The sequence below is a fragment of the Diospyros lotus genome, chromosome 12 (assembly GCF_014633365.1).
Source record: "Diospyros lotus cultivar Yz01 chromosome 12, ASM1463336v1, whole genome shotgun sequence".
NCBI classification, from domain to species: domain Eukaryota; kingdom Viridiplantae; phylum Streptophyta; class Magnoliopsida; order Ericales; family Ebenaceae; genus Diospyros; species Diospyros lotus.
In genome coordinates this window covers 14,230,081-14,245,738 of record NC_068349.1, presented here as the reverse complement: position 1 = coordinate 14,245,738, position 15,658 = coordinate 14,230,081, and the positions used below count along the sequence as shown (strand labels likewise).

At 35.9% G+C, this 15,658-nt stretch overlaps 1 protein-coding gene across 5 annotated transcripts in view; it reads left to right on the top strand.

Annotated features, from left to right (window-relative positions):
• The window catches only part of LOC127814266 (MADS-box protein SOC1-like), a 67,524-nt gene extending 54,851 nt beyond the window's left edge, over positions 1-12,673 (top strand). For all 5 annotated transcript variants that reach the window (XM_052355674.1, XM_052355671.1, XM_052355675.1 and 2 more), the window contains 6 exons: positions 7,716-7,797; positions 10,474-10,535; positions 10,658-10,757; positions 11,378-11,419; positions 11,526-11,567; positions 12,157-12,673. In XM_052355674.1, the coding sequence (XP_052211634.1) occupies positions 7,716-7,797; positions 10,474-10,535; positions 10,658-10,757; positions 11,378-11,419; positions 11,526-11,567; positions 12,157-12,285 (457 nt within the window). In that variant the 3' untranslated portion in view covers positions 12,286-12,673. The remainder of the gene's footprint in view (positions 1-7,715; positions 7,798-10,473; positions 10,536-10,657; positions 10,758-11,377; positions 11,420-11,525; positions 11,568-12,156) is intronic.
• Positions 12,674-15,658: the final 2,985 nt, after the last annotated feature.

Genomic DNA, 15,658 nt, shown 5'->3' with positions numbered 1-15,658 from the left:
ATCAATCAACCCCAAATCTTGCAATCTTGTCAATCAATCAATCAACCCCAAATCTTGCAATCTTGTAAATCTTCTCAATCATTCAATCTATCAACCCCAAATCTTGTTATTGGGCCTCCATAAATGCTCAACAGATATTGGGCCTCCATTAATGCTCAACAGGTCTTGTGAGGCTTTAGCAACCTGATTCACATCACTTGTTTACTACCATAGCAAATCCAACAAATTTTGGTGGATCAAACATGGCAGAGCGTCGTGTCTCTTCTCCTCAAACAATAGAGAATACCTCTGCAATAAGAGGCATAGGATCATTTCCCAAAATCTACACTCTTACTTAGTCATTCCCTAGGTTAAGACCAACAAGAAAATCAAGGTCTAGATCTCTCTCCACAAATGCAGAGTGTGTCTAAGTATCTTTGGGGCAGATCATTGTCATATTTTGGTAATGATTGATCTCAAACCAAATACCAACAAGTGTGTTATAATAGTCAATCACTGTCATCCCTCCTTGCTTCATCAGCCTTGGTCTAAAACTCATAGATAACTACTACATCCTGCATCATAGAATAGCTTTTGTGAAGAGTCTACCAAATGTCATGAGCAGAAGATAGAAACATGTAGTTTCTACATGGAGTTCCAAAGCCATGACATAATGGCATTTTCTTCATCCCATGCCCCAAACCTTGGATCAGTAGAGCTAGGACCCTTATCGGTTATGTGAGATAGTTTCCCACACCCTTTTAGATAGGTAGAGACTACTTGAAACCATTGTAGATAATTCTTTTCATGGAATTGATAAGCTGAATTGATAGGATGAAGATTACTATAAGAGCCAAGTGGATTTTTAGTACGTTGAAGATCACCTGAGAAATCAGTGGGTTGATTTCCTAATTGAAGATCATAAGGATTTGGAGTGATTGCATCAAAAACTATAGACATGGTAGTGGTGATATAGGCTAAATAGATGCAGCAATGAAGACTAAAAAAAAAGAGAGAGAATTGAGGGCAGCAGTTGAACAGCAATAAAGGCTGTAACAACATACAAAAAACATTGCTAAAGTTGATGGCGGAAAAAATTAAGGTTCCAAGAAATGAGGCTCTAATACTGTGCAAAAAAAGATGAAACAAGCTGAAAAACTGTAGATACTTGCTTGATGTATTCTCGAGTAGTATAGGGTATGTGTACACAACACTTGGGTTATCTCCTACATTCTAGGAACATATTTGAATATGTTTAGAAGATAAAATACAACAAGAATTTAAAAAAAAACTGTTGAAACATCTTGTTCATCTGTTATCTTTATCCTTTTATTTTTGGAGTTTTCTAATCTCCAAATCAGTTTATCACTTCATCCTTTCATCCCTTATTTTTTCAGCTATAAGATTAGGAGAAAAATCCAGTTGTTACTCGAGTCATCTTTTGTGTAAACTCTCCACAATTTATTTTATTTCTACAATATCGATGTCTTAATGATATTTTAAACTGGTAAGAAATCTGTTGGGTCAAGACAAGCCTCTGCAACCTCTAACACATAGAGCCAAAAACAGAGCCTCAAAATAAACAGAACAATCAATAGATGATTACTTATGCATAAACATAAATAGGCAATAAGAATGCAAAAACTAACACAAAACGATTTATCGTGGTTCACCTGTTAATGAGGGTTATCTCCACGTTGAGCTCCGATGATGAGAGCTTACTGCACTATCGAAAAATATAGTTACAGCCTCAATATACACATCTCACTCATTCTCTCACTGTACAAACAAGAAAACTCTCTTCCAAAATTGCCCCATAACCATAACAAATTATAGATTAGAGGCAAAATCCTAGAAAATTAGAGAGAAGATGAATTGTATAGAGAGCAATCGTAAATAGAGAAGAATGAAGAAACCCTTAATTGTATAAACAATCGAAGGCTGTGTTGCTCGCATCTCAAGGAGACGGACAGATATAAATAGGTAGAAGCAACGGTGAGGATTTGATTTGGAAAGAGGGATCGACGGCCAAAAGAGCCGCAAGCTAAGCAACAAAGAAGTACGGGAGAATCAATGAGCCGAAAAACGACGCGGGGGGTTGTCGTTTGACCATCCACTTTTGGTTGCTCCAAAACGACAACATTTTAGAGCAACCACAAAGCGGTTGCCACGTGGCCCTCCACCCTTTGTCCAAAAACTATAGCGTTTGATGAAGCTTCACCATATTTCAACAATCTCTAGCTTGAAGCTTCAGCACTTCAAGGACACTCTTCCAATATAGTGTAGCATGCTTCAATCCTCGCCATCATTACTCTTGTTGGTTGTTCCTTCAACCAACTTCGACATGCATTAAGTCCAAACAATGTTTGAACTTAGCTGCAATCACTACTTTGGTTCCCATATATGTTGGATTGTCTTCAGTGGGGATTTTTTGAATTTTCACAATTCCATTTGCCACTTGATCTCTCACATAGTGGTATTTCACATCTACATGCTTAGTTCTTTTATGGTACACTAGATTCTTGCACAAGTGGATAGCACTCTAGTTATTAGAAAATACTACAACCTTACCTCGTAACAGATGAATTTCCTTTAAGAGGCCTTGAAGCCAAATGGCTTCCTTAAAAGCATCAGTTATAGCCACATATTCTGTCTCAGTGGAAGATAGTGCAACCAGATGCTGCAACTGTGACTTCCAACTGATACAATTATCGCCTAAGGTAAAGAAGAAGGCAGTAGTGGATTTCCTTGAGTCTCTATCCCCTGCAAAATTTGAGTCTACAAAATCCACAAGATTAAGAGCATCACATCTTTTCTTATAATTTAAACCAACATTTAAGGAACTATTGATATATCTTAACAAAAACATTAAAGCTTTCGAATGAGTTTTCTCAGAATTAGATATGAATCTACTAAGTAAAGAAATTCCAAAAGCAAGATCAGGCATGGTACTAATCATTGAGTACATGATAGTTCCAATTACATTAGCATATGGGATGTTTTCCATCTTTAATATTTCAGAATCAGATGTAGGGCATTGTGTTTTAGACAAAATAAAATGACCAGCTAAGGAAACATTCACTGATTTACAATTTGACATGCCAAATTTTTTTACAGTTTTTAACAAGTTGTCATGTTGATGAACTTTTAGACAAGACTTACTTTTATCTCTCTCAATAACCATTCCTAAAACTTTTCTAGCAAGTCCCGAGTCTTTCCTATCAAAATTTGTGTTTAACATTGATTTTAATTCACATATTTTTTTACTGAGACTTGCTAATCAATAGAATGTCATCAACATACAAAAACAAATAAATAGAAATTTCAGGGAGTATAAAGTAAAAACAGTTATCATATTTACTTCTAACAAAACTAATCTCAATTGCAAAATTATCAAATTTTTTATACTATTGCCTTGGAGATTGTTTTAATCCATATAAATATTTTTTCAATAAACAGACATATTCAGGATGAAGATTGTTAGTATAACCAACTGATTATTACATATATATAAACTCATCTAGGTCACCATGTAAGAAGGCAGTTTTAACATCTAATTGTTCTAATTCTAAGTCAAACTGAATAATAATAGCAAGCATCATATGAATTGTTTTAAACTTGACAACATGTGAAAAAATTTCAGTATAATCTATACCTTCCCTTTAAGTAAAACCCTTAGACACTAGTCTAGTTTTGAATCTTATAGGGGCAGTAGGAGATATACCTTCTTTGAGCTTGTACAACCATTTACACCTTACCAGCTTTTGTTTCTCAGGCCTTGGGACCAATTTCCATGTATTATTGGCCATTAAAGAGGCCATTTCCTCATCCATTAAATGCTGTCATTTAGAGCAGTCATGAGAGCTGACAGCCTCCTCATAGCAGAATGGCTCACTGCTTCTCATCTCCATACCTGCCACTAAACCATAGTTATTAAAGGCGCGCCTAGGTGCAAGGCGCCTTAAGGCGCCAGTTTGGCTCCTTGCCTGGGCTGAGGCGAGGCGGTTTCTGCAAGGCGCGCGCCTTGCAAGGTGAGGCGCTGAGGCGCGCCTCATGAAAACCGCGCCTGCATCCTGCTTGCATCATTTCTTTCTCTCCTCTCCAGCATCCCCTCTTCTTAGTTTCAGCATGTATACATCACTACTTATTTACATTTCTTTAGTTTCAAGTAAATGTCCACATTTTCTTTTATTTATATTTTATCTTCCATTTACTTTAATACATAAATGTAAATAAGAAAGTACCCCCTATTTGGATTCAATAAAAATATCTAAAAAATCAAAATCCATAACAATAAGAAAATAGAATTTTGATTTTAGTACAAATTCAGGATTTAGCGATTTTACCAACCCCAAAATACATACCTACTATTTTTTGAAAAATTCATTAAAAATCATTTTAACAACAATGAATATTAACTATCAAAATACCGGGAGTTAGTTTTCAAAATGAAAACATTTTCTTATATGTCTCCTTATAATGCTCTAATCTTCCAGACTTAGAAAAAATGCACTAATCTTCTAGACCTAGAAAAATAGCATTTTTCAAAATGAAAGCATTTTCTTGATTGTGGACTTGTAGTGTTTATTGATTGTGGAGAATACTAAAGCTATTCCAAAATGTCCTCCATCAATAAAACAAGAGATTGGAGAGTACATGCAAAAGAAGAAAAATAACAGGGAATCAGGGATGAGCAAAATATGGCACCGTAAGATGATGATTTTCAATTTGGTGAAGGGTATGATGATGATGATGATTAAAACTTCTTTATTGATTGTGGACTTGTAGTGTTTATATGTTTGTTTAGAACTTTGCATGATGGTTGGTACTTGTTTGAGTTTGAGACTTTAAGTTTGAACTTTGATGATGTTTCTAGTTTAGAAATTGTATGATGAATGAATTAACTTTGATGTTGTTAGTTTAGAATTTGAAGATAATGAAACATTAATGATATGCATGTGTTATTATTGATAATTTGATAGTTTTTTATGATTTTACAAGATTTTTAGTTTTTTTTCTAAAAGGTGCGCCTCGCTTCGCAAAGGTGCGCCTCGCCTCGTGCGCCTCGCGCCTCAGGCTCCAGGACCCTTTGCGCCTCGCTGCGCCTTTCAGAACTATGCACTAAACCAAGTCTAAATAAGCATATTTAGCAGGAGGTCTTATAGTTCTCCTATTTCTATCACGGGCCAACTAATAGTCCCTAAAGTCTTATTGAAGAGAGTCATGCTGCTCTACCTCAGTCTCAGGGATGTCAATTGGCTCCTTATGATCACTTTCGTGGTCAAAGGTTGGATCAATATCTGGGATAGGATCATAAGAGGCTGGAGCAACTGGCAAGTTATCAACACTTGCTAGTTGCTCTACCTGATTTGGGTGCTACTTGTTATGACAAAGTCATCTAGGGTACTGGGTTTGGGATCTACTTCCATGTTTTCTAATTTGCATGGGAAAACAGATTCATTAAATATAATGTCCCCGCTTATAATTATTTTCACTCCACCTAAATTTCTATCCCACAACTTGTAACCTTTAGTCCTATCTTAATAACCCACAAATACACATTTTATGGACCTTGGGTCCAACTTTCCCACTAATTGATGTACATAAGCTTCACATCCAAAGACTTTGAGGTAATCTGGGTTTATTTTCCTACCTGTCCACTTCTCTTCAGGATGTCTAAGGTTTAAGACAGTAAAAGGGCCTCGATTGACCAGGTAAGCAACAATAGAGAAGGCTTCCCCCCAAAAGGTTTTAGGCATACCAATTGTGAATAGTAGGCATCTTACCTTTTCTAGTAGTGTTCTGTTCATTCTTTCAGCCACTCATTCTGTTGGGGGGTATTCCTAATTGTTCTATGCCTAAGTATGCCATTTGTGTTACATAACTCATCAAAATCTCTATTGTAAAACTCTAATCCATTGTTTGTTCTTAAGGTTTTAATCCTCTTATCAGTTTGGTTTTCAACTAAGGCTTTCCATGTTTTAAATTTCTCTAAGGTCTGATCCTTGGTCCTAAGAGGGAACACCCTGACTTTCCTAGTAAAGTCATCAACAATGGATAAGAAGTTCCTGTTACCACCGAGGGTAGGTGTTTGTGAGGGACCCCACAAGTCTGCATGCAAGTATTCCAGGCATGCTTTCGTCGAGTTTCTTTATAGAAACTCAACTTGTGTTGCTTGCCTGGAGTACAAGGTTCACAAAATTTCAAGGAGCCTACAAACACTGAACTAAGGTAACCTTGGTTTGACAATGCCTACAGCCCTTTCTCGCTCATATGACCAAGTCTCAAGTGCCAGAGATCTCTCCTATCAGATTTAACTATGCATGCAAAAGAAACATCAACAAGGAAAAAGGAAGAACCATTTAAAACATATAAGCCGTACTTCTTAATGCCAGTAAGAATCAGGTCATTATCTTTAAAGACATGAATAAAACCATTTTCAACTTTATAAGAATAACCTAATTCATCTACTATTCCAAGAGATATTAAATTTCTTTTTAATCTAGGCACATATCTTACATCAATAAGCATCCTAACTTTACTATCATGCATTTTTAAGGATATGTCACCTATGCCTTGCACACTATATGAATGGTTGTTTCCCATGTAAATAATGTTTGATTCTCTATTACTAAAATTTTAAAACCATTCAATATTTGGACACATGTGAAATGAACACCCAGAGGCCATTATTCATTAGCAATAGATGAATTAGAAATAGTAAACACTTCAACTAAAGTAATAGAACTATTGGTAACTACAGTTACATTACCCCCTTGTTTCTATTTCTTTATAAAATCATAACAATATTTCTTTATGTGACCCTCCTCCTCACAATGATAACATTTTCACTTAAGTTTTGGTTTACTCTTCTTTTCTTTGTCCCTTAGTTCTAGAACCCCTAGATTGATCACCATTACCAGTATTGTTTCTTTTGTCAAATTTTCCTTTAACAAACAAGTTACTAGGTTTCTTAGAGGTATTCAACTCTAATTCTTTAGCCTTAATTCCAGAGATAACAAGATCTAAACTAGACACAATTGCAATATATTGTAAAGTATGTTTTAACAACATTATAATCATCAATCAAAAAATTTAACAAAATCATAGCCTCACTGGTATCACCTAAAGCTTGATCAATACCTCTTAAAAATAAAGCAAGTCTAGTGAATTCATCAATATTTTCATCCACAGACTTGGATACATTCATTTTAAAATTAAATAACATGCCCTTAAGGTAAACCAAATTAGGAGCAGACAAAACAAAATACAAGGAATCAAGCTTATTCCATAAATATTCATACCATCAACCTTGCGAATGACACTATCACCAAGGTGTAGAAATATGAGGTTGTATGCCTCTTCTCTTACCTCATTAGTTCTTGCTAACTGATCTGTTGTCCATTTCCTATCATCGGGCTCAATGTAATAAGCACTTTATGATGAGAGAGCAGAACTCTCGTCTTCTTTTTCTAACTACCAAAATCGCTTTTTCCATCGATAGTACTCTAGTTTGTCTTTCTTTCTCTGTTTTTTTTTTTTTTTTTAAAGTATCAACGAATGACTTGTCCATTAAGCATGTTAGTATTTTTCTTCTCTGAATCTTGTTAGATCATGTTTTCACGTTAGATATGGATTATTCTCAACCAATACAAAACGCTTAAAAGAATAGTCAAAATTGTGTGCTAATGAGTACTTACTGTTTTATCCTTCTCTTGTTTCATGTGGATGTCTAGTGTTAACAAGACAATAGAACGATATCAAAGAAATACCAAGGAACTAGGGAGCGGCAAAGCAGCACCCCAAGAAATTTTACAGGTCAGCGACTCCTCTTTCTTCTTTGCTGCATGTCTCCAAGCAATCTGTTGCATAATTGATGCTTTCTTTAGCAAATTATTTCTAAAAGATCATGTTTTTGCTGTTAAAATCTTCTTTAGATTATGCTGTAATGCAATTTGGTTGCTTAAAATCTTTTAAACATGGTGTTTTACTATCAGTTGTCATACATAAGGCACCAACCTATGTATATATGGAAATTATATCATTTTTTCTTCTTTTTTTTCTCTTTTTTGGGCTAATGGGATCAAAAACAATAAAATCGATATTGAATTGAATGACTAATGAGGCTGTTTACAGAGCTATTAATAGACAAACTAATACAAGATAGAAATAAGCTTAATCAACCTAATGAAGAATTGAACTCTAAAGATAAATTTACAACAGGGATAAATCTAATATAATCCAAGTGATAAACCCAGCTACTTACTCTTTACTTCCTAGAATTGTGATCGGGAGAACACATTTCAAATTTTGGTTCCTTTGCGTCTCAAACTCACAAGGAAGAACATGATCTAGATCCCCAAAAATGGGAATCCCAAGTAGTGCTTGAGTTTAGTTAAAATAATAAAAAATTAGGGAAGCAACTTAAATTCAAAATAATTTTTCACAAAAATTAGAGAAAAGAAGTATGCATACTTCTCATGCTTGTATATTGTATTGCATTTTGAATTATATTCAAACCTAACTTGTTTGCATAGGATTCATCATTCCATAAGTTGTACTAGAATATGGAAAGGATATCTAAACAAACCAAACCAAACCAAACCAATTTCTATAATAATAAAGTATCAATCTACCTAATTTTAACTTGAGTACAGCCATAAAACATATCATGACCCAAAATAATGAACCAATTAAACCTTCACTTTTCATACCACAAGACTATAAAACTAATATAACCCAAGCTACAACTCGAAACATACCACATTCCTAATAACTACCGTGGACAAACATAATCTAATTCTATTGTTACTTGGATACAACAATAGAATTTATATGGAGGGGAATCATCTTCAAGCTATCAAGGTGCTACAAAAAAACAAGGCAATCCGAGGACGTAGGTTGTTCCTCGCACAAACCTCTGATACTTAAAAGTCAAACTCGCTGGAAATCAAAAGAACTTATAAAGAGTTATGTATAGTATCTTTCGCATACTTAGAGAGGAGGTTACCATCTATTTATAGAGATGGTAAATGATAGGTGGCAAAGTCTCTCGCTATCTCGGGATTATTTGTCGGACTTTCATGGAGAAGATTACAGAGGTAACTATTTCCACGTTTGCTTAGGAATACCTCGCTAGAGAGGTCTCCTTGGGAATGGGTTTACAGACTCAAGTCAAAGGAGTCTCCTAAAGACCTCTGAGCAGTGTTCTAAAACACGGCCAAGGTGGCCGCCTAGGCGCTAGGCGGCCCTTGGCCACCACAATTAAGCCCTAATCGCCACCCAAGACGCCGGGCCCAATTAATCAAGCCCAACCAATGCCTAGCTGCCTAGGTCGCACGCGACCTGGCCATTGCAATTTCATGCTAATCGACATCCTAGGCGCCAGGCCCTCCGTAGCTCAACCTTGATGCTTTCTCTTCTTTGGATTTCATCATCGTCCATGAAGGTGCGAAATCCGACATTTGTAAGAGCCGTGTAGAGATGATCGACGAAGGTCTGAGTGTCCTCACCTCTGAAGCTCAAGAACACATCATAGCTACCGCTACTCCGAGAAGCGGAAGAGGAGGAGGCGGGCTCTTTGCCTCTTGTAGTAGTATTCATTGAACAGAGGGAGCAGAGAAGAATGGATTTGTTGGAGAAATTTTGGGAAGAAAATTTTTTGAAATAGATGGAAGTATGGAACTCATCTGGAAGACGAGAGAAATTTACTTGGGGGGAGAGAGAGAGAGAGAGACCAAAGCAAAGCATTGGTCAAAGAACACATATTGAATGGGCTACTGCTAGGATACTTGGGAGAAATTTGTGGGAAAAAAAAGTCAAAAAAAAGTACAGCACCATGGCCAAATTATTGTTAATACAATAATTTAATTTGTTTGTGATTTACTATTAGATGAAAGCACAAAATAATGCAAGGAAGCAACAAATGTTTCAAAATAATGAAGGTTTATGTGCTGAAAATAGTAGTTTTCCTAGGCTCCACCTAGGCCCCGCCTAGGCACTAGGCCCCAATTTGGAGCCTAACTAGTGCCTAATGCGTTTTAGAACACTGCCTCCGAGTCTCCTGGGCCCTTTGTGGCTTTCTCCTCCATTTTGTCCCTTATATTTTATCTTTACTTTTTGGACTTGTCTTTTTGTGGGCTTTGTGATTGGACCGATGCATATTCATTGAGTAGATCCTTTTGCCCCAAGACTTTTTTCTTAAGGTCTCCCTCTAAGTTTTCCTTGGCATTTCCCTTTGAATCTCCCATTGAGTTTATTTGAATGGGTCTTCGTCCGCATACACATCAAATCCAAACGTAAACTGATAGTTTAAGTTTGAATTAAATAACACAGAATATAGTTCGTCGAAAACACCTCTTCACTAGAGAAATGAATCAGGATAGTTAAAACATTGATAAGTTGGCGTAAGACATTCAGATATACTTTAATTTTCCATTACAAAATGCTGCATTTTCTGTTAAAATTGAAACTCACACAGACTGCTGCATGCAGCATTTGAAGGAAGAAGCTGTTTCCATATCCGACAAGATTGAGCTTCTTGAATCCTCAAAACGGTACCGCACTGAGTTGGATACCTCATTAATACCTCCTTATTAGCAATCAGATATTGATGAAAAGTCTCTGTTAATTTGTATTAATTAATAATAAATTAATGGTTGAAATTTTCATGGCGCAGAAAGCTCATGGGAGAGTGCCTTGAATCGTGCTCCATCGATGAGCTGCAGCAAATAGAAAAACAGTTGGAACAAAGTTTAAGCAGCATCAGACGAAGAAAGGTATATATTCAGTACTAACTGTTAGAATGATATTTACACTATTAAATTAAAAAATGAAAGAAATATTGTTATATTGTTAGCTATGCTTTCAAGAGATATAATCCCTCGTAAATAGACAAATATTTCGGAGAGTTATGACTATTGACAAAGAAATAAGTCAAAAAAGACATGTTTTTTTAACGTTCTAGAGACATGACTTTGACAAAGTGGCGTTTCCTTTGATTTAAATAGAATAGTTCTGAGTTTTAGACAAACAAATGTCTATTCACTTATTATACATAAGTGAATCCATATTAATTAAATGATTACTCTTTATTGTTCTTTCTATCTCATACTCTCAAAAATATATCAAGTTGCTCTAAAAAAGATTTTCAAAAATTGTTGGTTGTAGATTTCCCTGATTTCAATAAATTTTTGCAGTGGTTTGTTGTTAATCCTGCAACAATTCTAAAGGGAGACAAATAACACTTAAAAACAATAATTTGTCACAATCAAAATCACATACAAAATTTCCCATAATTTTCCCAACAATTACTCCATTGAACTCCTTAATTAAGCATTATGGGGGGGGTGCATGATTATTAAGTTAATTAAAGTTGATGTTGCGAATGAATTTGCAGACTATGTTATTTATGGAGAAGATTAAGCAACTAAAGGAAGAGGTGAGTGGCAGTATACTTGCACCTTCAAAGTCATGGTAGCATAGTACTTGGGATTTGAAAATGTTGTCAATCTTACCTATTTATTATTTACTTATATATGAATCAGGAGAGAAGCCTAACAGAAGAGAATGCAAAGCTGCGGGAACAGGTGCAGTATTGTGCTTTACATACATACGCCTGCATTTTGCATTATATATAATTCAGCAGATTTTACCGGACCTTATTTGGAACTCGAAAGTCACAGTTTGAGTTGTGAAATTAATTTTTTTGAAAATAAAAACGAGATGGACGCATAGCAAACATGTCCCCGAGTCTTGTAAAGTAAGAAGTTGTGTATATTAAAAATGTGTTTTTGTGTGAGTATTGGGTATTAGGCATGCAGGGTTAAGGAGAACATGAGAAACAGAATATTGTTTAAAGTATGGAAATACAACTAGATAGATTAATGGATATATTACAGACATTTATGTCAAATCAGTGGATGTTTGTAGAAATTGTGGCAAATATTATAAGGGAAGTTATTTTATATGAACAAGTCTAAAATTACCAGTGAGTCTTCCTGGAGCATCCTCCGGATGAGATAAAAGAAAAGAAAAGAAAGAAAATTATATTTTGACTAAAAGTGATCATATGTTAGGAGATGGTCATAAACTGATCAAATTCAATAATATCGTAGGTTAATTAAGCTATATGTCGATGATAACTGATCAAATTAACCTGAATCGTTGATTGTTCAGTACCGTGGAATGCAGTCGCAGCTGCTTTCAATTACACTGTCGGCAGCCGGCGGGAGAGAAATCTACGATGTGGAGACGGAATTGTTCATCGGACCGCCGGCGGAAGGGCGAACTCGCCGGCCTTTATAATTGGATAATGTATATATGTACACGATGGGTGTGGAATAACTTTTCTTAACATTAATGGTGGTTGTGCATGTGTAAAGAGTGGGCTAGAGATATATGAATTTGGGTATTGAGGCCAATACAAAGGAGGAGAGGAGATAAATCAGTCAAAATCTGCAAGGAAAAAAGTGGCCCTTACATGGGGAGTGGAGTGCAACATTCAACCTCTCGGTGACCGACAGGCCGTGCCCGTGCAATGAATAATTGCATGCTTGGGGATCAGTTGAGAAATGTTATTATTCAGTAGTAGAACTAGATTTGTAGATTCATAAGAAGAATAAAAGGGATAACGATGTTGAGTCCGGCAGCAGGAGTGGTTGAATGTGAAGTTCACAGACAACAATTTGTACCATGTTGGGCATGCATTTTAAGATAAGGTAATGCCATTAAAACAGATAATAGTACCTAATACCCTATTTGGTGTAAAACATAAGTTAAAATTATGAGATAATTTCATCCTCCTAGATGGGTGGGATTAATATTTTGCAAGTATTGGACCATTTTGCCCCAGTGATACTTTCTTCCCTCTCTTCTCCACTGCCATCGACCACTTCTTTCTCTTCTCCCAGCAGTGGGGTGTCGACTATTGCTTCAACCATGTAGCCCAAAGTGTGTTTTTTTTTTTTTTTTTTAACTTTATTGTTGTTATTCCTTAGATACAAGAATAAATTTAGAAGTTAGGGAATCGATGTCTTCAATTCGTCAAGATTCTGCACAAAAGAATACAGTTATAGGAGAGCTTGAACTCAAATTTTCATATTGATAAGAGGTTAGCTGAGTACTTTTTTGGGTAGCCATGACTTTTGAGGAAGGAGTATTTTTTTTTTTATGATCTAGGTGAACACCCTTCGCCTGCGTAGTGCTGGAGGGACTGGCCTTCTAATTCGGCTTCTTTTCAAAGTCATCTATTTACACTTGTTTACTAGGAATACTCTACAAGAGATTCTCCGAAAGACCTAAAGGTCTCCCAAAGCTGCTCTCCTCCCTTTGCAGGATTGCTCCCTGGGAAAGTCTCTGGAGACTTTTAGGTCTATTGGGCTCTCATGCAACAGCTATTTTTTTGCCCTTTTAAGCCTTTTCTTTTGTGGGTTTGGGCATTTGTTGGTCGGTTACTCTCATATTATTGTGAAATGTGATGGGTCACTCCCATTACTATTATTATTATTATTAATTTTTTTTTTTAGAGTTTCTAATCATAAAAGGTATAATTAATGTGTTTAATTACTTGATGGCAGAAATGCAGCCAAGTTATAGAGTGATCATGGGTCCCTAGTCTAGCCTATATATGACTCTATCAAGTCTGGTTATTTTTAAAATTTCATAAGCGATGACTAGAAAACTCCATTGTGAGGAGATTTTCACTATTTTGCTCGAGTAACTATGGTTGGAGATAAATTTTATTCCATTGCAAAATTGTCTATCTACTTTATTAGCGGTATCAGAGCTCCCTTTATGTCCATGTTTGTTTGGGGCATACAGATGTTTTTCTTAGAATGGTGACGTAGTTCCTAAAATTTTAAAGAAACAAAAGTCAGTGACGGAGCCACATATAGTCAAGGGTGGGCCATTGCTCACCCTAAATTTTTTTATTTTTTTAATTAGTTAAAAATTAATTATTAAAAAAAAAGAAATTTAAGAAGTAAAGCAACAGATTAAAGAAAATTTGGAAGAAAAATTTGAAGAGAAGGATTGGAATTGGAAGTAGCAAGTCAAGCCCCCACACAAGGCCAAGTAGTTGCAATTGAAGACACAAGAAAGCCAATAGCAAGTGTTGCACGCAAGGATTGGCCCCAACAGTCTAACGTAAAGCACAAGGCGACAGATGTGGCTTGTGTAGGCAATGCTTGAGTAGGTATCTGGTTTTAGATATTCAAAAGTTTTTAGTTTCCATCTCTTTTACTTCCTTGACCTCTCGTCATTTTCTTTCACCATCATTGATCGAGCAAAATTGGCTGCTAGACATTGGTTGACAGTAGTATTTTTTTCTTTCTTTAACATCTCTTTTTCTATTTTGGATGTTTTAAAGAGATTTCGGACTAGATTTCAAAGTTTTTTAAAAGGATTTAAAGGTTTAAGGTTGAGGCTTTTATTTTTTTTTAAGGATTTAGCGATTGAATTTTGGCGCTTTTTTGAAAGATTTATAGACTAATTTTTTGGGAATTTTTCAAAATATTTAGTTTTAAGGACTAATTTTTGGGGCATTTTTAATAATTTAAAAATTATAATTTGAAGTATCCTACATATATTATTGATATGCATACTAACAAGAATTTTAAAAGATTATGAGCCATTAGTGATCTTGTATAGAAGTTGGTAGTGACGAAGAAAAATGATATGTATTCATTAGTTTACATACTTGTGACACTAGTTTTAATTCTTTTTATTGGTACTGCATAATAGAAAGAGTATTTTTTGTCATAAAGTTTATCAAGACCCAATCATGCCATCGAATTAGAGATCAATGATTGAATGATAGTTTAGTTGTGTACATTAAAAATAATATTGTTAGATTTGTGTTTCTTAATGAGGCCCAAGGCGATGACGATGGTTTGGGTTAGCTTCATAGGTTTCGGCCCAGGATTAAAGTGACGGTTCAACACTCTTATTGGCAACTTAAATTGAAATCGGGCTGTAAGCCCTTAACCTTTTCATTGCAAGAGAAATGGGCCTTGGCCCATTTGCTCAAGAAAAGGGGGACACCCATGAAACCCATTACTCAAGAGGAGCAAGAGCGGCCGGCAAGCTCATGGTGGCCATGTCGGTTCAGTAAAGGCCGATGCAGTGGACGAAAACGGCCTGAAGCGGCGACCAGAGGTGCTGGAAGTTCGATCAGAGGCTGCCATGGTGGTGGTTGAAGCGAGCAGGGGTGGCGAAGGCGACACGGGTAGCTAGCGGCGGTGGCGCAAAGACCAGCAGAGGCGACGTTAGTCATCGATGGAAGAGCTGGCCGCAGGAGGTGGTCGCGAGGCTGTCGGCAGCAATGGCCATGCGCAGTGGCCACCCGTTGCAGAGAAGGAAGAAGTAGGAGGAAGTAGATGAATAGGAAGAAAAAAAGAAAAAGAAGAAAGAAAAAAAATAGAAGAAAAGAAAAGGAAAAAAATGGAGAAAAAATATGAAAACTATCAAAATAATTTTGAGAAATATCTTAGAGCTAGAGGAGTATTCTGAAGCAAAAAAATTGATCGTGCATGCTTTTTGAGGTTAGGACACACATATCGAGAAAGCCTAAAAGGCTAAGTCAATGTGAGTAAAATTTTCTAGAAAATTTTAAAAATTCAAGAATATTATTTTATGAATTATTATAGATAAATATTCGTAAAATATTTAATTTAGATTT